This window comes from Empidonax traillii, unplaced genomic scaffold, assembly GCF_003031625.1.
Source record: "Empidonax traillii isolate 1590-97213 ecotype Southwest subspecies unplaced genomic scaffold, ASM303162v1 scaffold143:size1492093, whole genome shotgun sequence".
In the NCBI taxonomy this organism is placed as follows: Eukaryota; Metazoa; Chordata; class Aves; order Passeriformes; family Tyrannidae; genus Empidonax; species Empidonax traillii.
Window position 1 is genome coordinate 665,156 of NW_020955336.1, and position 27,750 is coordinate 692,905.

General features: G+C 41.8%; 2 protein-coding genes and 1 long non-coding RNA gene across 4 annotated transcripts in view; 2 read left to right on the forward strand and 1 right to left on the reverse strand.

Moving 5' to 3' along the window:
• Positions 1–3,351: 3,351 nt before the first annotated feature.
• COPB2 (coatomer protein complex subunit beta 2) lies at positions 3,352–16,772 on the forward strand. 2 transcript variants are annotated; one of them, XM_027884344.1, is made up of 22 exons: positions 3,352–3,443; positions 4,594–4,731; positions 4,962–5,048; positions 5,932–6,058; positions 6,339–6,487; positions 7,616–7,762; positions 9,011–9,110; positions 9,243–9,385; positions 9,572–9,771; positions 10,089–10,199; positions 10,450–10,538; positions 10,619–10,725; positions 10,995–11,138; positions 11,802–11,932; positions 12,239–12,446; positions 12,677–12,787; positions 13,352–13,566; positions 13,838–13,930; positions 14,010–14,190; positions 14,294–14,362; positions 15,876–15,968; positions 16,430–16,772. In XM_027884344.1, the coding sequence occupies exons 1-22, from the start codon at positions 3,441–3,443 to the stop codon at positions 16,523–16,525; spliced, it is 2,742 nt and encodes a 913-aa protein (XP_027740145.1). In that variant the 5' UTR covers positions 3,352–3,440; the 3' UTR covers positions 16,526–16,772. The 2 variants fall into 2 exon arrangements, with proteins under 2 accessions (XP_027740145.1, XP_027740146.1); XM_027884345.1 differs by having other exon boundaries at positions 15,879–15,968; positions 16,430–16,771.
• Positions 16,773–17,153: 381 nt separating this feature from the next.
• MRPS22 (mitochondrial ribosomal protein S22) lies at positions 17,154–22,597 on the reverse strand. The gene is made up of 8 exons (XM_027884346.1): positions 22,507–22,597; positions 22,154–22,314; positions 21,245–21,409; positions 20,064–20,207; positions 19,518–19,601; positions 18,426–18,571; positions 17,618–17,726; positions 17,154–17,330 (listed from the first exon to the last, which is right to left on the reverse strand). The coding sequence occupies exons 1-8, from the start codon at positions 22,595–22,597 to the stop codon at positions 17,238–17,240; spliced, it is 993 nt and encodes a 330-aa protein (XP_027740147.1). The 3' UTR covers positions 17,154–17,237.
• Positions 22,598–22,898: 301 nt separating this feature from the next.
• The window catches only part of LOC114057708, a 65,001-nt gene continuing 60,149 nt past the window's right edge, over positions 22,899–27,750 (forward strand). Inside the window, exon 1 of the long non-coding RNA XR_003571284.1 lies at positions 22,899–23,113. This is a non-coding gene — a long non-coding RNA (uncharacterized LOC114057708). The remainder of the gene's footprint in view (positions 23,114–27,750) is intronic.

Consider the following 27,750-nt stretch of genomic DNA (forward strand, 5'->3'; position numbering starts at 1 on the left):
TTGCAAGAGAGTGAGAAAGGGACAGGCTGGGCATCTCAGGCTGAGGGAGACAAACTGCAGCCCACCACACTGCTGTGCCCCTGCTCTGCAACAAAGGGAATTGCTATCATTTCTAGGGAGGCTTTAATGCAGATTTACAGCGGGGTTTGTCTCACGGCTCTGACACCTACATGTTAATAACACCTCTTCTTTAAACCCACTGTGTTCCATCAATCTTTACTATCTTCCAAGTTAAGGCTGCAATGAGTTTTGTTTCAGTTCACTGCACTGCAAGTATTAACTCCTGGCAATCACCAGCACAGCATATTGATTTTGCATATGAAATAAAGTTTACAATACTGCAGAGTTGACCTAAATATGTAAGTGCCTCTGTTTATTATAAAATACAGGATCTTATGAGACTAAAACACAGTCTTTCGGGTTACAAGATAACTCACAGAATACTCAGGGAATTAATGAGCCACCCATAATACCACCTCAGTTAGCCAGGCTCAGGGGCAGTGGCAAACCCAAAGCGAAAAGCAGTGACTGTGCTACAGAACCCCATAAGGAAAACCAGCAGTGGCTCAAGTCTGGAGAAACAAAGGGGTGGTGTCAAGTCTCCATCTGAGAGAAAAAGAAAGTGGACTGGTGTTTTATTGTTAAAACACCAGCTAAAATTCATTTGGTACACTGAGGATAAATTATAGATGCTTGCGACTTGTGCCCCAAACTGCTTTAGTCTTTTTATTTTAAAGAATGACATTGCACAAATTTTTTATTTTAAAATGCTCTATGCTGCTTCCAAAAAAACTTTTTATATTGCCATGCAAATTCAAAACCTGCCAATAATTTCATAGCCAAAAGAGTCTAAGCTGAAATCTCAGACAAATAAGGTTGAGTGGATTGGCTCTCCTGAGAGCCAAAAAAACCTGTAAAGAAGAAATGACCAGTAGGCTGAAAGAGTACCAGTGTTCCTTCCTCCTCACCACTGTTGCATCGCTTGTTGCAAATCCATTTTAGCTGCTCTGTTTGTCACTAAATCACCAACACTAAAAATGGGCAGAACTTCGGTAAAATGAGTTACAGAACTTCAGCAATTTTTTAGCTTTACAAAATTTAATGTGTCAGAATGCAACTGCTTCAACTACCAGCACTTACCTGGCCAGTTGTTGAGAAAATAATTTTTTTCAGATTTTTGGGGGTTTTTTTTGGTAATGCAAAAGATCCTTTATAATGCTTTGTATTGAGACCTTGAGGAGATTTAAAAGTAGCTTTGCACCTCCAGGAAATGTGTCCTGCAAAATCCTACTACCAGTTCCTTTATTATGCACTTAAATACACACAGATATCCACACTTCACAGAAATGCTGGTTGTGTTTCTATCAAGAAGACAGTTGCAGAATGGTACCAGACACTGCATTGTAAATATTCTGTACAGCTTTAATCTCTGTAGTGAAAGTCTTCTTGGAGATACCCCATAGTGCCAGCTATTATGTATGTAAGCCTTGATGAAACAGTGGCCAGAACAGGTTATATTGGAAAAAATGTGAGAGGAAAACAAATACAGAATGTATTTCCTGTGTGTGCTCATCCAGTTTCCACAATGGATCGTGGTTTTGACTCAGAGCTGGTACCCAGTTGGTCCCTTTGCATGTAATGCCTGTGAGGGATATTTCTTGGTTTTAATTTCATTGCCTTTTTTTATTTCTTCTCCCCTACTGTAAGGCCAGCCTTGGCTTATACCCTGTGCCTTTTTTCTCCATTTAGTTTTCCTATTATTACAACTTTCCAGGAGAAGCTAACAGCAAAATAATTTCTTCCTTTCCCTGCTGTTATTTTCTTGACTAAGATCTATACCTGCATCTTTCACTTACCATTCTGATTATCTTTGATTCAATACTCTCATCTCTCTCTCTGGATAGAATCTCATTGAGTTTTTCAAGGAAAAATATACAGTGTGTGCTCTATATCCCCCACTACCTACATTCTCTAATTTGGTATCTTTCCTCTACATCTTTTCTTTCCTTGTTACACCTCAGCTGCCTAAAAACCATGAACTAGACTCAAAAGTCACAAATTTTACTCAAATCATTACTTTTAAGCAAGATTATCCAGATGCTGCATCCTGAAATTCTGCACTCAAACGTTTTCAGTGTTATTCTACAATCATTACCACAATGAGTTCAAAGTGAAAAGCAAGCCTTAAGGAAAGCTGAAAGTCTAAACTCACCCATAAGAGTTGACACCACTGTGCCCCTTCTCTTGCTGCAGGCATTTCTCTTCTCACTTTTCATCAAGCTTGTGGTTTTTTGCATTTTAATTATCTGTCTTTGCTCTCTTGGAGTGAAAACAACAAGAACTGCAGTAACGTCTCTGTCTCTCTCCTTTTTGTTTGTTGATGTCCTTCAGAGTACAATCACTCCAGGTCAGTGTAATCCTTCGTGTTATGCTCTGGGATCAAGCACACAGGGCTCCTAATTCCCAGGTGAACGTTTGTTTTCAAAAGTAGAGTTTTCTTTAACTGAATCCCCCTGAATATAAATATGCTCCATGTTATTCCTCTCCTTTATACAACGAAATGTGAGGGATGTATTTTTTAACTGGAGGTGGAACTTCAACTTGGCGGCAGCGCTGGGTGAGAAATTCCCTTATGCTTTGGTGCTTCCCAAACCCTCACGTTCCCCGTGTTCCTGTGCGATGCCGTTTGGGGTTGCAGTGGCTTTAGCTGGCAAAATGATTAAGGAGAGGAGAAATGTGTCACAAAGCCTCTCACGGGGTCTGCAGGACTGACCAGGCTCGTTGTCTTTGTCTCTGAGAGAGGTCCAAGGTCCCACAGGGGACGGTGGCTGAGGACACTGTCGGGACACCGAACAGACACATTTTTAGGGCAGCATAATATAAAAAAAAAAAACAACCATTAAGTTATTAGACGGCATTTAAAGGAAGACCACGAGGACGGTGAAGGGTCTTGAGGGGAAGCTGTATGAGGAGCGGCTGAGGGCACTTGATCTGCTCAACCTGGGGGAGACTGAGGGGAAACCTCATGGCAATCTACAGCTTCCTCATGAGGAGAAGCGAAGGGGCAGGCACTGATCCCTGCTCTGTGGTGACCACTGACAGGACCCAAGGGAACGGCGTGAAGCTGCGTCAAGGGAGGTTTAAGTCGGACACCAGGTAAAAGTTCCTCCCGCAGAGGGCGGCCGAGCCCATCCCCTCACACAGCGACTACATCTCCCGGCAGCCCGCGGGGCCGCGCCTCGTCCTCGCGAGGCCCGGGAGGCCTCGCGCCGCTGTCGCGAGAGCGGCGGGTCCGGAAGCTCCACGTCGGAGGGTCGGGACCTGCCCGGGGAGCGGCGGCGGCGGCGGCGGCTGAGGGAGCGACAGACACCGGAGGGAGCGACAGACACCGGGGAGGCACCTGAGAGACACCGCGGGGGCACCTCGGCGGGAGCGGGGCCATGGTGAGCGGGGGCAGCGTCCTGTGCCAGCTCCCGGCGCGGGGCAGCGGCAGCGGGAGGGGCGGCGGGGCCGGAGCGGCAGCAGCGCGGTGTCACCGGGGGATGAAGGGCGGGGGGGGGGTTCGTCACACACACACCGAGCAGCCCACCCCGTGTTCTGGTTCTCAGAGCCCTGAGGGGCTGCAGGGCTGAGCAGTGCCACGAATAGGCACAGAATCGAGCGCGTCGTGTTCTGGTGTTTGTGTCAGGAGAAATAAGCCACAAATCCATCCTCTGCCACCGTGTCGTGTCTGTAAGTCACGGCTACTGCATGGTAACTGGGAATTTTTTTTATCCCTGCCGTGTCTAACATATGTAAACTGCAGGTTTTGTCTATATTATCCCACCTCTAAACACAGCGTTCTTTGATCAGATATTATCCATTGAGTTTCCTGTGAGATAAAATGTCAGCAGCGTTACATGAGCTCAGCTGAGCGTCTGAATCAATCTGTAATGTGTCCAGTAATTTATAAAATCATTTTACTAGACTTCATGCCTTTTAAATACTGTGGATTTGCGTTGCCAGTGATGAAAGTGGAAGGTCAAGGCCTTCTCTGTAAGGGAAAGACTTAAACTTTTCCCTTCTTTCAGTTTTTACAACGTAGTGTTCTGTTCTAAAACTGAATTTTGGAATTGCAAAGGGAAATAAATTCATAGTGGGCAAATCCTGTTGTGCTCTGTTGTGATAATTTGCTTTCCTACTTCACTTTTTTCAGGTAAAGTAGCAGGAAGATTAATTTTTTTAATGTTTGTATTAGGAGCAAGCTCTTTGCTTTGGTTCACTTTGGTAGTTCAGGGACACCAGGAAGATGTACAGTGTATCTCATTTTTTACTGTACTGGGGATACTTTCTACAGTATGAGGAAATTCTGAATTTCACAAAATTGAATTTAATTCATCCTTACCATTGCCATTGGTAAGGATGCGATGCTTCCCTGCAAAAATAAATAAGCAGGTAGATAGAAAACAGTGGTAGCCTTCTGTCTGCCTGAAAAGCGAGATTGGATCCTTTTACTTTGAGGTTTAACTAACTTCAGCTTTCTTTTTCCTATGGTATTTCTGTGCCAGTTTTCTGTTTAGTAACTGGATATTCCCAATTCTTTCCCCCTCCCAGCCTCTCCGACTGGATATAAAGCGGAAGCTGACGGCTCGCTCCGACCGGGTGAAGAGCGTGGACCTGCACCCCACGGAGCCATGGATGCTGGCCAGCCTTTACAATGGCAGTGTCTGTGTTTGGAACCACGAAACACAGGTGAAGGGCCTTGGTTTGCCTTTATTATGGAAATCTAGAACTGGAAAATTTAATTTATCCAAGAATCTTAAATCACTGTCACTGGTTGGCTGTGCTCTCCTCTGATCAGAAAAGTCACTATATTAGTAGACAGGGAGGCAGCATAGGGGGCACTGTTAAGAAAATACAAAGAGCTGATTTCAAAACTTGTGTTTTCTCCCATGCTATAAACTTCCTGTTTTTCTTTTTAGACTCTGGTGAAGAATTTTGAAGTGTGTGACCTGCCTGTGAGAGCTGCCAAATTCGTGGCGAGGAAGAACTGGGTTGTTACTGGAGCTGTAAGACACTGTCCTTTTGTGATTCCATGTGCAGCTGTACTTTCTCTGGTTTATTTTCATTCCATTGCTTTGTGCATCACATAATAATCTAATCTGATATAATTCCTAGAAGAGAACTTCACTACAGTTTCTCAGAAACTTGCCCCTTTAAGTGAGCTTAGAAGCTTAAACTTTTCATTTCAAAAGAGAGCAGCCTGCTAACGTGACTAACTCTGCAGATAGTGCAGAGTAGATCTAGAGTCAACTTCTGCTGCCAACTGAACACATTCAGCACCCAGTGTTGACTCGATATTACTGGTGCTACTTTAAGATGAAAATGTTGACAATCCTAGGTAAGATGAATTAGAAGTTGCTTTCTGCTTTTGTTCTCAGTCATAATTTTTTTAGTTTTGCTCACCTCTAGAAACAGCTCTGCTTTTATTCAATGAGTCTACTTCGAGAGGAATAGTTTTATTCTAATGTTAGTAGTACGTTTTTCTTGATGGAGTGAGTATTTTTTTCTCTGAATTGAGGTAATGCCTAAATAATTTTGTCTCAATTTTCTTGTCCTAGTCTTCTGCCCTATACATAGACATATATGACATATACATATGTCATTTTATTGTTTTACGCTGGTGTGACCAAGTTCCTTTCAAAAATTAAATTTTGGCTGAAGTTTTTTCCATTTCCTAAGTGTCTTGGGAATAACAGTAGGGTATTGTAGACTTCTAAATCAAATCATAATTTTTATCATTAGCAATGTGCAGAAAATACATTTTCTTAAACATTTTATTGTTAGAGGCTCTTTAGTGCTGGAATATTTTCCCTAGCTCCCCTGCATTGCACAGAAGGTGCACTGTCCAGAGAGCCTTATTTTAATGGTGGCTTTCCTTCCCTTTCACAGGATGACATGCAAATCAGAGTTTTTAACTATAACACCTTGGAAAGGGTTCACATGTTTGAGGCTCATTCTGATTACATCCGTTGCATTGCTGTGCATCCCACACAGCCCTTCATACTGACCAGCAGTGGTAAGAGCCCTTTGGCATATTTTTATATTTGTTTTATATTTCATAACCAACTACTTTTAGGCTTCTGGTTTCTGTGTAGTGAGGGATGTGTGTCTTCTTTTCCTGCAGAAACAGGAATCAGATGTCACTGTGTTATTTCTTTGTCAGTTGCATTCCTGTTTCTTTGCTTCAATATCAACTGCACCTCAGATTTAAAATATAATAGTTTATGGTCGTGTCAGAGAAGAGCAAAGAGCCTTACTCACTTAAATATCTTCTGCTGTTTGTGGGTTTTTTTCAGATGACATGCTGATTAAACTCTGGGACTGGGATAAAAAATGGTCTTGTTCTCAGGTGTTTGAAGGACACACCCATTATGTCATGCAGATCGTCATAAACCCGAAAGACAATAATCAGTTTGCCAGTGCCTCTTTGGATAGGACAATTAAGGTAAAGAAACTATATTTGGGGATTTTTTTAGTCATGAAGTAGTTAGCAGTATACACAAACCGATGATCCTGTATGGACAGTGCATCAATATCCTTAAAAGCAGGGGCAAGAATTGAATATTAATTGAGCAAAGACCTGAATGTTGGTCAACTTACTATTTCAGCAAATTTATTACCTGTCACCTCTAACCACTGAAATGTGGTTCTTTAAACTTTTTGAAGTGCTGCTTTTCTATTTGGATTGCACAGAAATACAGAGACTGGTAATGGTTATACTGTCGGTAAGTGGTTTGAGAGTATTAAACCTATAAAGTGGGTAAAGGCTTTTAACTGTGCAGTAAAATTAAAATACCCAAAACCCTGGTAAAGGTGTCTCACCCATTACTTCCATGTCCTTGGCTGTCTGGTGAATTGTTTCCAAAGGTGTCCTCAACCTTCTCATGGGAAACCCTGATGAGTCTGATTTGCTGTGAAACTATAACTGAATATTTGGTACTACAGATTGACAAGCACCTGAGCAGTGACACTTCCTCCCATTTACAGTATATTGGCTGTAAAAAGCCAGTTTTGGTTTTAAATGTCCTCAGATGTTGAGATCAGGTGCATGTAAATGTTGATTTGATGTGATAAACGTCAGAAAACAGCAGTATTTTCGCACTTATTTGGTATCCTCATTTAACATAAGATTTGTTATTTATTTCAAGTAACTGGGGAAAAATTAAATTCAGGAGCCAGGTGGGGGCAAGCTGTGTATGCACAGCTGTTGCTTTTTCTTGGTGTTGCAGTTAATACCATAAGCAGGTACTGCTTCTTACAGACAGTGCTTTATGTGGTGTTATATTTTCAAAGAAGTCGAAAGAAACCAATTCCATTGTTTGGAGGTATGAGCAGGGCATGTGCAACTCAGCATGTTGGGGTTTTTTTGTTTTAATTTGAGGGGAAGGACTGGTAGTTTGAGCAGTTGTTGAGACTCCTTACCTGAGGAAGGCGACTGTGCCTGTGGAATTCCATAGTATTTCTCTTTGGACTTGTACACCTGGATACGTGCTCTGCTTGGCAAGCTTGACCAGGAGGCAAAAGATCAGTAACTCCATGTGGTTGGGGTTTTGTTGGGTCTTTTCCTGGGAAGGTGTGGCAGCTGGGATCATCCTCTCCCAACTTCACGTTGGAAGGCCACGAGAAAGGAGTGAACTGCATCGACTATTACAGCGGTGGGGACAAGCCCTACCTCATCTCCGGCGCTGACGACCGGCTGGTGAAAATCTGGGACTACCAGGTATGTGCTCAGACCCCTTAGGGACCTTCATGCAGGCTGCCATGGCACAACATCAGTGGCTAGGCTTGAATACACCCACAGACTTCCCTCATTTTGCCTTGGAAAAAAAGGACAGTGAGGGGGGAATATTTCGTGACGTGTATTTAATTAAAAAAAATTTGGTAACCCTTGAGGAATCCTGCTGTGAATTTAAATAATCTCAAAGTCGGTTCGTAAAATTAAATTTGACATAAGGTTTCTGCTGTTAGAATTAGTTTTTTTTCTTGTAACATATCAATCCCTGCCCTTTAGGCTTCACGGTTGTGAATTGACATGCTCCTCTTTTATGTTCAAGTGTAAATATCGTGTAAATACTGTTCATGTATCAACTCTTTCCATCCTTCCACTTCTCATTATTTTTTTTTTCTTTTTTCTTTGTCACTTTCCCTCTCTCCTTTCTCATGCTGTGCACATTTACACAGGCACCTTTGTGCCTGCACACACCTGCATGTGCTCCTACTCGCCAGGAGTCACGAGGGGACTGTTTGAATGCTCTGTTGGACCCCAGAACTCAAAAGTTCTTCCTGTGTACAAGTGTATGAATGGCCAAAAGGGCAAGACAGAAGTTATTAGGTGGTAATTTCTGGTTATGAAAGCATTGCTCTAGAGTAAATCCAAGCCCAGAAGTTTAAGCTGGCACTGTTAATTTAAGCATTCACTGCAGTAATGACTGTTAGACAGCAGTGCTTGAAGTGTTGCCACCATGTACAGCTGCAGACAGCAGGTACATGCTCTAATCTTAGTTGTAACAAGCAGAGTAGCCTTTTCATTCATAACTGTGTGAATGAACGTTTTTACCAAAGCCATTAGATCAGTCTCTACCTGTAGTTAGATTCAGATGTTTTCTGATCTTTTTGCAGTGAACTCAGCTTTCCGTGCTACTTTATTCTCTTGTGCTGCGCAGCTCTGGGAAAGCATATTTTCTAGGCAGAAACTTATTTGAAAATAGAGGAAAACACCTCTGTCTAGGGAAATAAATATTTTCTTCTGGGCAGGGGAAATTAACACAGTACAGGCATAATTTTTAATATGTTAATGCTGTTGTTTGAGCATCTTGGAAATAAATGGAAGAAATCTAGAGGAATGCGTTTTCAGGCGAATTTTGCGTTTGGGGGAGATTTTTTTTTTTTTTTTTTTTTTAGGAAATGAAGATTAAAATCTAGCTATGTGTTCATTTTCTGGACCTGTACTTCTCATTCTCTTTTGCAGAATAAAACCTGCGTGCAGACACTGGAAGGACATGCTCAGAACGTGTCATGTGTCAGCTTCCATCCGGAGCTACCCATCATCATCACGGGCTCCGAGGACGGTAATTTTGTGTTTTCTGTTCTACAAAGGCCAGGGAAAGAACTCAGGGGAGAACTCTTCTTGTGATGGGGCTGCACAGCCCCTGCCCTTGCACTGGGGAGAAAGGAAAGGCATCCACCTGTTTTTCCTGTAGGAACCGTCCGCATTTGGCATTCCAGCACCTACCGCCTGGAGAGCACCCTGAACTATGGCATGGAGAGGGTGTGGTGTGTGGCCAGCTTGAGAGGCTCCAATAACGTGGCTTTGGGATATGATGAGGGCAGCATCATTGTCAAGGTACCCTTCATGATTTGAAATGAGAAATGATGATGCAGAGCAGCTGATTTCTGATGCTGGGGTAATTTGTAAAATACAGAAAGTTTGGCATTTTAATTGGCGGTTTTAGACAGAGATGGGCTATTTTATCTGATATTTTCAACTGAAAAGAAAATCAACAATGTGTTCTTACACTATGCTTTCTAGCTTGGTCGTGAAGAGCCTGCCATGTCCATGGATGCAAATGGAAAAATTATTTGGGCTAAACATTCCGAAGTCCAACAGGCAAACTTGAAAGCCATGGGAGATGCTGAAATCAAAGATGGAGAGAGATTGCCCCTGGCTGTGAAGGATATGGGGAGCTGTGAAATCTATCCCCAGACCATTCAGCACAACCCTAATGGACGGTAATACCTTCTTTTATCACTTCTCTTGAATTGTTTTGTTTTTTGTTGACAGATAGGCTAAAATAAAAGAAAGGCATGGCAAGGTACAAGAGCTGCTCACTGGAAACCAGAAGGAAGAGGGAATAGCAAGTAGCCAGCAACATGATGCAGGAAAATTGCAGCTCCTTGACACTTGAGGAATATATAAAGCTCATGCTCTGCATTTGCAGTGATTATATTGGGCATGGGGGCCTTTCACCTTTTAGATAATTTGCCTTCTTGTTGATGCCTGTTGAAGTGAACAGAGATGTCTGACCAATTCCATCTTCACGCTCCAGGTTCGTGGTGGTGTGTGGTGATGGGGAGTACATTATCTACACAGCCATGGCTCTGAGAAACAAGAGCTTTGGGTCTGCTCAGGAGTTTGTTTGGGCACACGATTCCTCAGAGTAAGTGGTGCACATTTTTTCCTGTGTATTAAATTTGCTGCTGCAAACAGTGAACCAACCTGAAGACTAAAACATGTGTGGACAATGAACTTTCAATAACTGGGCTGCTTTAAAATTTCTATTTCTAACACTCTGCTAGTTACAGAAGATAATTCAAATGCAGCTATTTTGTAGCAGCTTATGATTTAGTAATTTGCTACTTTGGAAACCAGGTAATCTTGTTTTTTCTTACAATTTAATCCCCATTTAGATATGCAATCAGGGAGAGCAACAGTGTTGTAAAGATATTTAAAAATTTCAAAGAGAAGAAATCGTTCAAACCCGATTTTGGAGCAGAAGGTAAGTATTTACTTTTAAAATAGATATGTTGGTGCATTTTTTGCACAGTGTGGATTTCTTCTGCCTTTATTTTCTTGCAGGCATCTATGGTGGCTTTCTGCTGGGAGTCAGATCTGTTAATGGCCTGGCATTCTATGACTGGGAGAACACAGAACTGATCCGCAGAATTGAAATTCAGCCCAAACACGTAAGTTTCTACCTGGGACTGAGGATATTTACCTGTCTGTGTTCACTGATTTTTCATTTGTTTACTAAACTGCTGATTTTCTCGAATGAAGCCAAGCTATCAATCATAAAGTTTATCTCAATCATACAGCAGAAGGAGAAGAAAAAAATCCTTTAGGACCTTTCAGGTCCTAAAGTTTGTAGAGTTAATATGTTTTAACCTTCATTTACACATCCTCCTTTCTTAACCTGAGGTGTCTAACACTGCTGTGGTTGATTCTGATGATACAGATTTTCTGGTCTGACTCGGGTGAGCTTGTGTGCATTGCTACAGAGGAGTCATTCTTCATTCTGAAATACCTGTCAGAAAAAGTAGCAGCAGCCCAAGAAACACATGAAGGTGTCACTGAAGATGGAATCGAAGATGCCTTCGAGGTATTTAACACTTGTGTTTAAAAAGTGGAATCAGATTAGAGATGGTAGAAGCAGGTCTTCCCAGAGTGTGGCAAACTCAGTGGTTAACACAGTCCTATTGAAACCACAGTTTCCAGACTTTAGAGTACTACACAGTAGGTCTACCTGAGGGAACAATCTTCATCATTTTCTTTGGTTTCCAGAGGAGAGTTATCCCAGTTTGAATCCCAGCATAACAGACCTTTATGCCTGCATTTCCCTTCAGTTACCTGTTTGCTGTTCTCACAGAGTTACAGGGGTTATTTTGAAAACATGCTTTTGGGTCATAGCTTAAACTTTTTGCTGCAATTTTCAAGTTTTGAAATGTTATTCAGATTTAGAAGTGAAAAAATGTCGTGCTGTGAAATGTGAGAAATGAAAATTTCAGGAGGAAAGTTGCCTTTGATTGCCTTGCTCAATGCTTAGTTTGGTGCTTGTTTCCTAGATTTACAATTAGGTTAGTTAAGAATTAAGGTAGCATTTTTGTAAAACATAATCATCATTTATGTACTTCTAATCTTTATCTAAACTTACTTTTGCAACTTGCCCAACTACTTAGCCAATAAAGAAAATTAAGTATAATTTCAAAGTGTTTTCTGCTACCTAAAAGTGCATTTTTGTGTCTAATTAACCCAATCTTTGCAGGTTCTCGGTGAGATTCAGGAGATTGTGAAAACAGGCTTGTGGGTGGGTGACTGCTTCATTTACACCAGTTCTGTGAACAGACTCAACTACTACGTTGGAGGAGAGATTGTCACTATTGCCCATTTGGACAGGTGAGTCGCTGCTTCAGGTTACTGAGCGAGGGTGAAAGGTTCTGTCAGTCAGCTGAGTCCAAAGGTAAACCTCGTCACCTGCTTGCTGTGCACTACAGCTTGTCCTTCTCTGTCATGCTGATGTGTGTTCTGGGGCAGTGATGTAATCGTGGAGGGAATGAACAGTGCTGTGTGGAAGTGTACATCTAGTAAAAGCAGAATATTCTGTGTGAGTGCTCTCGCTACCATAAGAACCAATGGAGGTTTTTTTGATAGACTGTTTTTTAGTAGACTTACTGAAGATGAATATTCTTTGTTTTGTTTCAGAACAATGTATCTTCTGGGGTATATCCCCAAGGACAACCGGCTTTATTTGGGTGATAAAGAGCTAAACATTGTTAGTTACTCGTTGCTGGTCTCAGTGCTTGAATATCAGACTGCTGTGATGAGAAGAGATTTTGGTATGGCTGACAAAGTTCTTCCCACAATTCCAAAAGAACAGAGAACCAGAGTTGCACATTTCCTCGAAAAACAGGCAAGAAAACTACTTCTTAGTTATCCAACTAAATAAATCAGTTAATTCGTATTTTTCATTGAGTTTGCTAAGCAAAACCCAGTGATGTTATCTGTAAACATAAACTCTTGTTAATTATCTGTATTTATTTGAGAATACTTTAACCTTCTGTGGAGAGTATTTTTGTTAAAACATCTAGGATGCTGTTTGACCTGACAGATCACAGCCTAACTTAGAGATTTTTCTTTCAGGGCTTCAAACAACAAGCTCTTGCAGTATCTACAGATCCAGAGCATCGTTTTGAACTTGCTCTTCAGCTTGGAGAGTTAAAAATAGCGTATCAGCTTGCAGTGGAAGCAGAGGTAAATACATCCGTTTTGGTGATTGATACTGATCCTGAGTGTTAGCATGAATCTGAGAGGCCCTGTAAGAAAAGCCAGTGCTATGTAGGCACACAGTACAGCTCCCTGAGCACAACAGAAATGCCTCCAACTGTTTGTTGATGAAGCCCTTCTGCCTGTAATTCAAAGGCATCTGAGCTGTGGGATGGGGACAGAAGAATGTTGTCTGCTCAGAAAGCTACAGGAACTCCTGGAGAACCAGAACTTGGGCCAGGAACCAAGCCCTGGTCTCCAGTATTTAACAATGAGAGGAGGAATGACAGGGCTGAGGCCTTCAGGCCAATTTCCAAAGCTATTCCTACCTCCCACCTCCATGTTTACTGACACAGTTTGTCTTATGCAATGGTATAGCTGTGTAATGATCTTGTAAAACCCACTATGTCGTGCTGTGAAGCTGCAGTAATCACAGGACCTCAGAGGGAAGACAGTGTAGTGATGGGATACATCAGTAAACTTGCACACTGATCTCTGCAAATCTTTAAACACTGTTATTTTCTTTCCCTCCCTCTCCCCTTGTACAATTAGTCAGAACAGAAATGGAAGCAACTTGCAGAGCTTGCCATTAGTAAATGCCAGTTTGGCTTAGCCCAGGAGTGTCTCCACCACGCTCAAGACTATGGAGGGCTGCTGCTCCTGGCCACAGCCTCAGGAAATGCCAGCATGGTGAACAAGTTAGCTGAAGGAGCAGAGAAAGATGGCAAGAATAACGTGGCATTTATGAGCTACTTCCTGCAGGGAAAGTAAGTAGCAAACAAGAGATTCTGATTGTTCTGTTCTGCCTTCCCAAGTTCTAAGTACTTCAGGTTCTCCAAGTGGTTAACTACAGCCAACTTGCACGGAGAAAGTTGGAGGTGGGCACCCTCTCAGAAAAGCTGCTTGTATTTTTGATGGCTGCTAGATTTAAAATCTGAAATGAAAGCACTTTAATGTCATAGTATAAACAGCTAATCTAATACAGGAATTTGTCTTTAATAAATTCCTTGGTTAAACCCACATTTTAAAATCTTCTAGGCTTGATTCCTGTTTGGAACTCCTGATAAAAACCGGGCGTCTCCCAGAAGCTGCTTTCCTTGCACGGACATATTTGCCAAGCCAAGTTTCCAGGTAATTTTTAAGCCTATTCAGAGCACCGATGGTGGTGTCAGAATTAGCTGCACGTAACAAATACTGTTTGTATCTCCAGGGTTGTTAAACTCTGGCGGGAAAACCTCTCTAAAGTCAATCAAAAAGCTGCTGAGTCCCTTGCTGATCCCACAGAATATGAGAACCTTTTCCCTGGATTAAAGGAAGCTTTTGTTGCTGAAGAATATGTGAAGCAAAGCCTGGCTGACTTGCGGCCAGCCAAGGAATACCCCCTTGTCACTGTGAGTGGGAGTTTTTATGGCCTCTAGAAGAAAAACATTCGGTGCTGTGTGAAATCAGCTTTAACATTTAAACATACACGTTGTGTTGGTTTTTTACTTTTAGCCAAATGAAGAAAGAAACTTACTTGAAGAAGCAAAAGGATTTGAGCCTTCTGGAGTAATGGTGTCTCAGGTCAGTGTTACTTAGTGATGAATTCTAAGAGACAACTTTGCTATTCGGTGGTAAATCTACCCTGAGGAATATTTCACCAATAATGGACAAATTATTGCTGCAGCTGAGTTCCATGTTCTTTGCCTCAGGTTCTTGTCTGTGTCTGTAACTACTAATAACTTCTTGACTGTGAAATTATTTGTGTGCTTCCCTGCCCTGGGTCACCCTTAGTAGTGAGAGTGATTGTAAAGTCTCATCCTAGAGTAAACCAATTTCAGTTGCACATACAAACACGACCACGACTGCAGATGGTTTTCTAAAAGCTCAGTTGCTGGAACCTGGAAACTCCTGTGTGTTACAGCAATTAAAAATGCTTTATGTTCTCTGCTAGTGTGCTGCATGGTTATGGAATAACACTGTTCCATAACTGACTGATTAGGAATCATAGAACAGATGTTCTAATCAGTATCTGAAGTAACAAACTGATTTTTTTTTCCCCACCTCAGTTGTCCAATTTTTATGCTGGAAACACAACTTAAGTGTAAGGAATGAGCATACAGATTGAAACAAACACTTCAGATGCTTTTCAGAGCTCAAACAGAAGATGACAACTTCCCGTTCTTGCTCAAGTCAAATACGTTTGTACATGAAATCAGAACGTGAGAGTTTCTTGAAGAGGCACAGCTCTTTGACACCATAAACATCTAAAGTTAGAACTTAAATCAGAAACTGAGGGAGAAACAGAAAAGCCACAACTCCCCACTCTGTCTATATTTTTTTCCTCTTGGGAGATGCACTACAAAGCATCAGTGTCAGTTCAGAGAACTCAGCCTACTTTCAAGTAGCTGTAGTGACTGTTTGCTCACTGTGTATCAAAGCAAGTGCACATTTGTTAAAGATGATAAACATTGCAAGGTACCTGAAACAAATGAGAACTCGCTTGCATTAGAAGCTGAAAACAAGGCCACTGTTAGAAGTGTATCTTTGCATTCAGCTAATGATTGCATAGAAGGCTTAAGCCACAGTTGTCTTTTACAGAGCAGGAACAATTATAGAATTAATCAAAACACAGTTAATTGAATAGTATTGCTTCAGTAATGATACCGATGAATTATCTTAATATAAAACTTGTGCAGCAGCAAAGTGAGAAGATGAAGTGTTAAACCTTTACAGGGTACACAAAACCCAGCAACAGTACTAAGATTTGCTGTCACCATCTCAAGTAACCTAATCTGTCTTGCTGAGGACCTTCACAGTCACTTTCTAACAGCACTTCAATATTTGACATGCACTGATACTTTCTGAAGGTTGTCCTCCTGTATCAGTTCCAACTGCTTCAGATAAACTGGGGAGGGACAGGGCAGTCTCCAGTGGAGTGAGGACTGGAACCCTGGCAGGCTGTGGCTGAAGAAATGCTGAGGGAAACCTTGGAAGAGAACCACTGGGAGGGGAGGATTATAGGTTTGCTGTTGTTTACTTGTTTCTGTTGAAGCATTAAAATTGAAAAGAACTAAAGGAATTTCTTTGTCATTAGAAGAAGGCTGAAGAACCAGTTCCCCCTCCTAAACAAGAAGTAATGAAGACAGTTTTGCAGAATTCTGATACACTTCCAGCAAGAGATCAGAAGGTACCAAAACATATTTCAATGAAGGGGAGCACTACGAGCACTAATTTTATGTTAAAGCCTTCAATGAATAATGTGATTGAACAAAATAGTGATTGAACTGGAAAATGTCTGTGTTACTGGCCAGCCTAGGCCAGTACAGGGTACAGGTCCCTTTCTGTGGGGTGCAGAAACCACACACAGCAACACAGAGCAGTTCAGCAGCCTGGAGGGGGTGGGGTTTACAAGGGTGAAGTTCAAACACAGTTGATCAGAACATGTTAAAAAGCCAAAATCCTCGTGAAAGACACTCCCTTAGCAAGCACAGAGCTGCTCGCTGCAGCCTGTTTTGGCACTCCTGTTCCATACCACTGCCATGGCTTGGGGTTTGCAGAATGTGCAAGGACATCCTGCAGAATCATTCACCATATGAGCTGGCTGATACCATTGTAGTATCCCCTTCATCTGGTCTTTTCTTTCCCTAGACACTGCTGGACTTAGAAGATGACTTAGATAACTTGGATCTGGAGGATATTGATACCACAGATATCAATCTGGATGAGGAGATCTTAGATGAGTGAACATCCTTCTTTTAGATGACCAAATCAGTTACTCCAAGCCAAGGAATGAAGTTCTGTGGACTATGTGCTCCAAGTTAATTTGATTTTTATACCACAAGTGGACCATGTACATGTAGGAGGAAGAGTAGACCCAGCAATTGTACGAGGAGAATCAGCTTCCAGTACTTTGAATTTCAAGACAAACTCCAGTGTCTACTAACAAATGTTTTCATTTTTCAAGCAGCTCAATAAAGTCTTTTAAACATTCTTCTCCTCAAATCTCCATTTACTAGTAATTCTACTGAGAATAGTGCCATTCTAAGAATAACCCAAATTCAGTAGTGTATATTAGAAATACATGAAACAGGAGCATAATAGCTGAAGGTTAGTATTTTAGCCTGACTTTCCTCAGCATATGCACTTGGGTACATGGTTGTGTTCACTGTGCTGTTTGGCTTGGGTTTGGTAACAATCAGTAAAATAACTAAAATGAATTGTGGGCAATTCTTTTAGATTCAAAATGTAACATTAAAATATTAAATTCAGGGCATATAGTCACCAAAAACAAAAGCCGTGTGACGACTGCTCTAAGTTCATTTACAGACCTTTTCAAAATAATAAACTGCTGTAATGATTGTTACATATTTCAGTAAGTTTAAAGTATTTATTGAGGAATCCTGTACAGAGAATGTTTATAAACAGACTTAAAACTTAAGATGAACTGAGGCTTGTTTCATGAAGCTGTAGAAGTAGCCATTCCTTCCTCATAAGCCTGCAGGGCCAGCTGGATGTAGCCTTCTTTCTGGGATTCAGTTTTCACAAATACCTACAACCATGGCAGGAGATGAATGTACAGTTAACAGCAGAGTTGCATAATGAGATTTCATCATGCCAGTGGCAGATCAGCCATCTACAGCTCAAATCCTGGTGCAGATATATATCTATATCTATATCTATATCTATACATATAGATATATATCTTAAACACCCAACATGCCATGCAGAACAGTTCTAGTTAAATATCTGCTTCAAAAAAGAAAGGCTACTAAATGGGTTGTGCTGTTTAAAAGCTTTCTCCTCTGTAGTTAAGTAGCTTAAAGCAGAAAAGCATACCTTGATCAGATCCACCCCTTTGAGTTCCTGTTCTTTAGCTTCTTTTGCTGACTGACATTCAGGATGGAGCATATGATACAGTGTAATTAAACTTGTAGCATCGTCCAGCCTAAAAAAATAAAGGCTCATTTGTAGCAATCACTGTCTTGTAATGATTAAGAGTATATAGAGGAAGTGTATATTGTGATGTACTTTGCACACCACAGGCTGCTGCTTTCACTGAGTATCCAGGCACTGCAATATGGTAAACAGGGAAATGGACATCCATCCCATCATCTCTGGCAGCGCTTTCATGAGAAGGGAAGCCAGAAAGATGTGAATCCCACAATGCACCAGGAAAAGTACCTAAATCTCTCCAGAGTGCAGTGGAAGCCTGGTGCCCTGCTCAGCAGGAACCCACCTGAAATCTGTCTGTAAAATACGATTAATTACCCCAGAGCAAACAGTGGAGCAACTGTGCCAAAGGGGAACGTCAAAACACAGACTGCAGTGACTGGCATGCTTAAGATCAGCACTGGCCAGAGCTGAAGGTGTTCTGACAATTACATGGCAAACAAAAATAAAAACCCAACAACTACAAAAGGTCAGTTTCTGCAGAAACTTAGTTTAGTACCCTACAACTTCCTGGACTGTAATTAGTGCTTCCACAGAGCTAACGGCATCTACGCAGCCAACAATTAGAGCCAGCCTAAGTGTTCATGCAAATGAAAACTTTCCTACATCTTACAGAAATACTATTTTTGAACAGTGGTGCTTGTTTTCTATTTGTTTAGATAAGCAGAATCAGTAAGTGTCAAACACCACTTACAAGTCTCTGTTGATCATATCTATCAGTAAGCCATCTGTTCTCCTCCTGTTGACCAGGTACCACACCATCCCTCCGAAGTGCCTTGTTGAGCGCAGCAGGTCGTACTTGGCGTGTTTGTCAATGTCATCGTAAGTCCGATGATGAACCTACACCCAGGAGAGGTTTCGGTTTCACTCACACAAGTGGAGCTTGAGGGTGTTTCTTCCCCTCCACCTCTCTCTTAGTTTTTAATGTATTTTCTCTTTCCCTGAAGTGCAGGAGTAAGTCACAGACTGAACCATGCTACCCTAAAGCCTTATGTGTGTTATAACTCAGGGTAACACTCGGACAGCCCAGTTCTCAGTACTTAGGCACAGACATCTTCATGGGAAAAGGAAGATAAATCCTAGTTCTGTCCTGAACATTTGGGGAGGCAGGGACATAACCTCTTAACCTCCAGTGCACTGCTGTCAAGTTGTAATCTGCTCTTTAAGGAGAAAAACGTGAGAGCAAAGAGGGGAAACTTTACCTTGAAGAAAAGGTGCTTGAAAAATGACCTAACAAAAGTTACAATTTCTCAGATAATGGAGAATATTACAGTGTAAAGAGTAGTAGGCATTTTAAAAGCAACTGCATATTAACATGTTCACCAGCAGCTACAGCTACTAACTTTAATTAGTTCAGCTAGAACTACATTTTTGCACCTGGTCTTTGTCAAAAGCGATACTTAGTGTAGAGTGCTCTCTCTCAAAGTGCACTTTCAGTTATCTAAGTGGTCCTTTTAAGTCCTAACAGAGCAGTTACCGTGACCACTTATGGGTGTTATCAATTCTGTTTAGATAACAAAAATACCTGCATGAAGACTATTTTTTTTTGCATATGTAGTATTTTTCTATCCTGTTGAAAATTACTTAAACAGAATCCTGGTTTACTTTTCCACATAAAAATAAACCCCAAAACTCATCACAAGGATAACTGATAATCTATATGGGGGAGGAAAAACCCGTGACCATCACCTTTAAGCCCCCAGATAATACTTGTGTTTACAAGACAAACCCTAAAGTTCTTCACTGATTTATTTTTTTTTACTAGAAAAATGACAAGTGAACTCACTCTGATATAGTCAGCTGAATCTGGCTCAAACTGAGCAATGCACAGGTTAAGGACATCTTCATGACGGTCTTGCTGAAAAACATTCTGAAACAACAGTTCAAATTCAGGAGACGGTGCATCACACCAACTCTCCAAAATCACAGCATTCTGTTCTGAGCAACACTTACAGTGAGAAACCCTTAACTGAAAGATCAAAGGCACAGAAATATCGTAACTGCCTAGATGTTAATGTAATGTTTCTTGACTTTTGTTTCTGAAACACCAGTTCACATTTTCAAATTAAATGCACAGTTTCATCAATGCATAACAATTAAATGTGGAATTCTATTGTGACACACTGTTTACACCTATCCAGGATTTACCTGGACCTAACCTGTAACTCTACTGTAAGTATTTTAACAAAGTCACAATGATAAGCAGTTGTTCAAAACAGAATTTGGGCAGCTTAAAGCACATACTCAGAGTGGCTTATTCATAGCTCCTCTGCCCAGTAACAGGGCACAGTTAAGTAAAACTAACCATTTTTCAAACTCAGGATGAACTTACCCCAAGGTGTTCATCCTTGAATAGTGCTGGGGGAATAACTCTGCGCCCTTCCTTCGGGAAGAATATCTGGATCATTCTGTCCCGTTCTTCCCAGGTCGCTTTCCTTAACACACCATTTGGTTCTCTAACTACAATGAAACGTTCCTGAAAATAAGGTAATATAAATAAAAAAAGAAAAGCATTATCTCCCAAAGCCTTCTGTCTTCATAGCCAGAACCATTGCAAAAAAAGATTATTTGTCAAAGTCCTTCAATACCTGAACTCCCACTAATAATGCCAGTTTCTAACTGATTGTTGCTGTGTACTAGATTAATCATTCCTGCTAATTAAGTGCTACATTTGCACCTCCATTTTACTGTGCATGTGCCTATACTGAAAGCTACAGCTCTGTGAAGTTTAGATTAACAACTTCAGTCATATCCAGACAAGGCAGTTAGCCTTGCTGCTGGCCTGATTTTAGCACTTAAGAATGAAATTAGAAATGCAAGTGGCTGGCACTTCTTTACCTTTGTTTCAGAGGTAGGTGCTAGAATCAAGTAAGGGCAACTGCAGTACAAAAAAATACAACAAATAGATGGAAGAGTGGGCGATTCACAGGCCCATCACTATATGCATGTTTGAACCATGGAGACTTCTTAGAATCATAACTATTTGTTAAGAATTTCTCCAGTCTCTTACTACTTGTATTTAATGACCATCTAGATGTTTCATTAGACAGAGAAAACTCTATCCCCATACTCAAAAATTCTACTTGACAACTGTTTCTTTACAGCTTTCCCATGAATTCATCCATCATTTGCACAGCTTTCCACCAGATTTTTGCTACTGTGAAGTAGCTCCCCCTTTAGTACATATTTAGTCTATGTACTAAATAATCCAATTCCACAGAAAGCTTCCAGGAAACATGGGAGAACTCAACACTCCTAGCATATCACAAGCATTTGCTTATAAAATAAATAACTACCCCACAGCTTCCCCTCATGCCTGCTTTTGAGTAATAGAATATAATTCAGCATTATGAGTAAGAAGCAAGCTTTTAGAGATATATGTTTCTCTATTACATCGTACCAGACTAAATTTACAACTCCTCAGCCGTTTTTGCAAACTGATATAATTACGTTTTTATTAAAACCTAAAGGTTACTTTGAAAACAAATTAATACTGTTAATTGTGTTACTTACACGATGTGGAATGGAGTATGTTAAATCTGTAAATACGTATTTTGTAGTTTCAGTTCCTTCAAGAAATTTGTCTTCTGCTAAGACATCATCAATTGGCTGTCGTTCATCCAAAACAGGGGGCATGATTAGTTTTTCTTTAGCTTCCTCGATGGCTTTTCTTGTGGCCTTGGGGGACAAAAAGTAGTTTAATTTTACAATTAAAAATATCATCCTATTGGAAAGCTAACACACAATTTTGGAACAAAGATATTCATTCAGAAGAGTATTTTTTTTATTATTTTTTTTATCCATCAGTTGAGAGAAAGCGAGACACTCATTCAAACTCCCAGTGGATGAATCACGGGTGAACAATTTACCAGTTCTGAAACGTGGGCAAAATGCTGAAGGAAGTTCCAAAACTTCAGTGGACAAATTGCAAACACCACGTTTATTTCAAGTATTTTTCCAGGGTAAGTTTTCCCCAGATCATAATCCACAATCAGCAGTTTGTCTATAGCTCTGATTGTGGCTCCAGAACAGGCTCAAGTCAGGCCTCTCTGTCACCCCAAACCAAGTCAGAGCACAGGAAAAAGACAGTAGTCAGAGGAATCCTAGGCTGTAATTCAAATATCTGATAAAACATTTAACACAGTTAGGAAGCATAACGGGATAATAAAGAGAAGCTGTCACTCGGGGGGAAAAAAGCATCCAATTTCCTTCACATTGCATAAACATGGAGGAACACTGAACAAAACAAATTATTTAACGTAAAGAAACACTGTTTTACACTATGTTAGGGAATGACCTGAAACAATGGAAAGAAACCAAAATGTTTCTAAAAGCAGTAAAAAAAGGAAACAGAAGTATGAGCTGTTACAGGCTCTTTTACTGAAGCAAACACTCGGTTCCGAAGGAAGCAGAGCAGCCTACCTCCTGCAGCTGAGCTTCGGTCATCAGCTTGTACTCCGGCGGCTTGAGCTCTTTCTTCACGGGCCGGAACACCTTGTGCAGGTCGATCCCCGTCATTTTGTAGAGCAGCGCCTGCACCGCCTCGTCCGTGAAGGCGGGCCTGGGCTTGGCGGCCTTTCCCTCTGAGGGCGGAGAGCACACCCGCCGTCAAGCCGGGGGGCGAGGGGACGGTCACAGCCCCACCCCCTCCTCCCGCGCCCGCCTCGCGTCCCTCCCCACGGGCACCGCAGCCTCCCCACGGGCACCGCCGCCTCCCCCCAGCGCCCCGCGGGTCGGGGCTGGTGCGGGGGTTCCCCCGCGCGCCCCTCACGTACCGCCCGCGTCCTGCGCGAGCCCCCGCCGCGCGTGCCGCCCCCACAGCGCCCGCAGCCCCGCCGAGCACAACCGCGCGCCCAGCGCCGCCATCTTACACACGCCCCGCCCCGCCCCGCCTCGGCTCCGCCCGCCCCGGGGCGCGCCGGGAAATGGAGTCGTGGAGTCACAGATTATCCTGAGTTGGAAGGGACCCGCAAGGGATCGTCACAAGACAGGACCCGCTCCTGGCCCTGCACGGGGCAGCCCAAGAATCCCGCCCGGCGCCTGAGAGCGTTGTACAAACGCTTCTTGAGCTCCGTCAGGCTTGGTGCTGGGACTGCTGCCTTGGAGAGCCTGTTCCAGTGCCCGACCACCCTCTGGGGAAGAACCCTTTCCTGATATCCAGCCTAAGCCTCCCCTGACACAGCCTTATGCCGTTCCCTTGGGTCCTGTCAGTGGTCACCACAGGGCAGAGATCAGTGCCCTCCCCTTCGCTTCCCCTCAGGAGGAAGCTGTACATTGCCATGAGGTCTCCTCTCAGCCTCCTCTTTCCCAAGCTGAACAAATCCCCGCTTGCCCCGCCTGAGGGAGACGCGCGGTCCCCCGGCGTTTTCTCCGAGGGAAAGGGTAAGAACCTCGTTGTTTCAAGCACCCCTAGTGCGTTTTTGTTATTAAAGCGCTGCCGAGGCGGAGGTGATGGGCAGGTTAGGGCGGGAACCCGTCCTGCTGCTGTGGGACAGCGGGAGCGAGGCGGGAGCGAGGGGCTCCCTCAGCAGCCGACGGGACGGAGCGGGGCTGCGGGCTGGAGGGGTTCCTTCCTTAATAGGGAAAAAAAGGGATAGGGGAAAAAGGTGGAGTTGAGGCTTTTGTAAAGAGAGGAAAATATATAAAATACGTAAAATGTATAAATGTATATATGAAAACTAAATAGGTCAGATCAGAGCTAATGAAGACAGAGCTCGCGGTCGAAAGGGGTATGGTATTCCACTGAAACTGTACAAGAGGAAAAGGATTCAAAGTGAAAGAGAGTAGGTTTAAATTAGATATTAGGAAAATAATCTTTCCTGTGAGGGTGGTGAGGCACTGACACAGGTTGCCCAGAGAAGCTGTGGCTGTCCCATCCCTGGAAGTGTCCAAGGTTGGATGGGTCTCTGAGCAACCGGGTCCAGTGGAACGTGTCCCTGCCAATGGCAGGAGGTGGAAAAGAGATGATTTTTAAGGTCTCTTCCACCCCCAAACCATTCTATGATTCTATGATCAGACAATAACTGATTTCTTCTGACTAGGTCTATTTCAAGGGGTTGAAAGTTAATTATTACTTGAAGTTTATTTTCTCTGGTTGGTCTGTATCTTCTGTTGAGAATTTCATTCTTACAGACAGTGCTTGGGGGGGGTGTGAAACTGAAAGAGAACTCATTTCATCTTTAAGGTCTCTCCAAGTCTTGGTGATTGTACGATCCTGTTACCAGCAGGCACGTCTCTGTTCAGGGCCCCGAAATGCTTTGAATTCTGGAAGGTTCAAAGCCACAGACATCGATGCAACCTGGCTGATGACTTCCTGTTCCAAGAACAAATATTTCATCTCCAAGAAGGGGAGATAAGAAAACCCAGGTAATTTACTTAAATTCTGTAGTTTTTCCAGTTGTTTTACTCTTTAGTGGTTTGTTCATTGCTTTGCCAAATCAAAGTCTAAATTACACCGCTTTTAAAAATGACCATTGAGGTCTGGGAGAAAATGAAGACTTTACTGCATATATTGGTATTTATTAGAATAAAGTTAAGCATCAGCTGAAAAAAATGTATTTGTTTCTTGTAGTTGATCTTTTTCGTGCTGGGGAGTATTGCTATTTTTCTCAGCCTTATGCAATATCCAAACGTGTGCTGGATTGAATTTAATTTTCAAGTTTTTCAATATCCTGGCGTTTGCATCATCAGGAAGGTTGCAGGAGGGCATATTCTTCACATATTTGTATTGCTACAACTAAGCTGAAATCATTGAGACTGAAGAGGGCAAATGAACCCTTAATATTATTTTAATGTAATTTCGTGCAGAATTTATTTAAATAATGCTAAGAAAATGAAAGATAACTTTGAGGAAATGGAGAAGGTGTTGTTTTTCAATTCTTGCATGGAAGACCTCTGGAGTGAGAGCTATACCCTATAAGGGAATTGGGAAGTTATTTGGCCACTTGCCTAAAAGCCACTTCAGATCTGTTCATGAATTTGGATGGCAAGCCAACGTCCATTTTAATTCACAGAAGTGCTTAGAAAAACAACAGAATTTGCTGGGCTATATCCAGGAGAGGTTAAATTCACATTCAGTCTGTATTGGAGTAGTAACAGCTGGTGTGAGGATTAACCTTTTTGTCTGGTGGGATGAAAGGAAATATTAACTAACTGTACTGTAGATGGAGGTATAGCAGGTTAACATAACTTATAAAGCAGTATCAATTTATATTGAGTAGATTGGTTATATTTTATTTGTGGTTCATGTTTGTACTGGAGTAACAATTTTAAGTGGGATGTTTTATATTGGTATAATTAAAAATATAGCACCATCTTGAAGAATCAGTGGTGTGAAAACTGATAATGAAATAAAGAATCTTTCTTGGCTTTTGTTATAATTTTGAATGCATCCCAAGACAGTTGTCTGTTGGAGATTTACAATCATCCGATGGATGGGTGGATGTCCCCTGTGGAACACATTGGTGCTCTGAGTCTGGATTCTATTGGAGAAGTGTCAATACCAAATCATCTGCACAGTTGGCATTAATTTCCTTTCTGCTGGTAGTTTCAGCAGAGCAAAAGGATCAGATGGCTGCTGGGAGTGAGCCAGTTGGTTAACATCTCAGGGAAAGGGAAGGCAAATGAGGGGCTTGGAAGCTTTGCATTGTTGCTTTGCCTATTTAGTTGATAAAATGAGCTATAGTTTATTGGTCTTTCTGAGTAATAAATATGTCAAATTAGTAGCAAGAAGTTGTTTGGAAGAAAGAATTCTTTGGAAGAAAGGAAACATACAGTGAAAGATACAAAATGTAAGGTTTGGTAACTGTGTATCCATTTGTTATAAGAATAAACAGAGTGAACCCAGGCAGGCTGTGAACGTGTCCACACTTGATGACATGACCCTTTTAAAATTAATGGCTGGTTCTCTTGTTCCTGATAAGAAACACTGGCAATTCTCTGGAACATTCTTCTGAGGGACACAATGGACCAGGTTGGAAGCTCTTTTTACTAAACCTGCATGGATAATTTTTTTTTTTTTTTTTTCGGAGAAGGCATAAAGTGCTGAAGTGAGAGAGATGACACAAATCCTATTATATCATCAGATTAGTCTTGAAAGGACTAATACCTTACACATGTTTGGGTTTGTTTCCCCACGTATATTGAGGGAGTTGGTATTTTTTTGTAAAATTATTGGGGTGGTCATTTGTAATAGGATTGCCTATTTTCAGGCCTATTGCCTGCAAGTATCTTATTTATCAGTTTATTTTGTTTAACGAAGAGAGTATTATTTTATTCAGGGTTGTATTTTAAGGTCTGTGGCCATGGATTTGTATTGCCAACCCGAGCCCTGTGTAGCCACTTGGATGACGATAGTGATGAAGATGATGCATAAGCCTTTGCTCACACTTCAAAGTGGCTATTTTCTGTCTCAAAGACCATATAGATGTCTGAAACTGCTTGATTTTCAGATTTCATGTTGGTTCTTGGCAGCAGGGACAGATGAGTGTGGCTGTAGAACTCTGGCCTGGGCTTCTGGGCCAACCCACTTCTGAAGGCAGAATGATGGTTGATTCTGCTGGACAAAGCCCATTTTTACAAATAATAACTGAGATGGCCACTGAAACTACAGAAATGGAGCTCAGCTGCAGCTTCATCATCCTGTAGGACCAGCTGCCTTCTGCTACTGGTGTAGAGATTCTCAGAGAGAGGGAATGATGAAACATTATGCAAAATTGTTACTTCAGTGCTCTTTTGGCAAGAGCCAACAGTCAGCAGAGGTTGAAGAGCAAATATCCCTCGAGGTGTAACTTGTGCCTTGACTGTCTGACATTTGTATTTCCAATTTGAAGGGAAAACAAGAAAACCAAAAGGATTATCGATGCTCTTTATTTCTGACGTTCAGTCTGGTTTCAGCCACACTTCCGCTGTGCACATGTGCTGTGTTCCCGTGGGCCACGGTGGGGCAGGAGTGAGGGCTAAACGGGAGGAAGGAAAGTGCCCGGGGAGTTCCAGCCGATCATGGAAATGAGCTGTTTTCAGTAATGACCCAGATTTGCCTCTGTCTCGCATAAAGCTGCTATAATCTCACTTTAATAATGATAAATTAGATATATACAAAGACTGTCTCCAGTAGCTGAGATTATATACATTATTTATAGTAGGGATATAAATCCCACTTCAGTTTATATTGTTTTCTTTGCTACACTGTAAGGGCTTGAGCCAAAGCCCATTAAAGTCCTTCCCTAACTTCAGCAAGCTCTGAATTGAGGCCTTATTTTTCAAACAAATTTTATTATTCCTTTCTCCTCTTGTAATACTTGTCTTTTAAAAATACTTACCAAGGAAAAAGTAATAGTACATATTCAGTATTATTCAAAGTAAGGTAGGGTTTGAGTAATTGTTGTTTTTCCCATTCTTAATAGTTTTTTAACCTCCCTCTATAGTCCATAACTATTTCAAGTCCTGTCCTTCTGAATCCGAACACTCTCCAGGGCACTGTGAACTAAATCTGCTGTCCAGCATAAACTGTTTCATGTGGGTAGGCTGGGAGGTATCTGATCCCTTTATTGCCACAGTACAAGGACAGATCCTCACAGATTGGTGGGTTTGCTTTGTTCTCTGGGGACAGGTAAGTTAGGAGAAGATGGCACTCTCATTCCAGAGTTAGTTATAGTGTTTCCTTTCTCTCCTGCTGCTGGCACAAGTAACCAATACCTTTTTCTCGTAACTGTACTTTTATCTGTTTTTCCTGACACCTGACAGAATCTTCTGAACCCTAAACTGTCCAGATGATACCTGGATGTGTGTTATGTGTATTGCTTGTTGTCAAAGGCTTCATAAAAACCCAAATCACATGTGTCTACTAGTTAGATTTATCATGTTTTATTACTCCCAAAGGAGCCTGGAGGTCTGATTTTTCTGCTTTTTAAAATCCAAGTTTCATCAGGGCTATTGTATCATTTTATGGCTTTTAATTATTTTATAAATGAATTTACATTACACAGAAGCACATCCTCCTAGTTATAAACTACTGTAAT

Excerpts from the sequence above, each read along its gene's own strand:
- COPB2 (XM_027884344.1), top strand. Across the intron at positions 12,788-13,351 it reads AGCTTGCAGTGGAAGCAGAG|TCAGAACAGAAATGGAAGCA; the intron begins GTAAATACATCC and ends TTGTACAATTAG. Across the intron at positions 14,363-15,875 it reads CTGGAGTAATGGTGTCTCAG|AAGAAGGCTGAAGAACCAGT; the intron begins GTCAGTGTTACT and ends CTTTGTCATTAG.
- MRPS22 (XM_027884346.1), bottom strand. The coding sequence starts at position 22,597 with ATGGCGGCGCTGGGCGCGCGGTTGTGCTCGGCGGGGCTGCGGGCGCTG. Across the intron at positions 17,727-18,425 it reads GATATGATCAACAGAGACTT|GCTGGACGATGCTACAAGTT; the intron begins GTAAGTGGTGTT and ends TTATTTTTTTAG. Across the intron at positions 17,331-17,617 it reads AAGGGGTGGATCTGATCAAG|GTATTTGTGAAAACTGAATC; the intron begins GTATGCTTTTCT and ends CCATGGTTGTAG.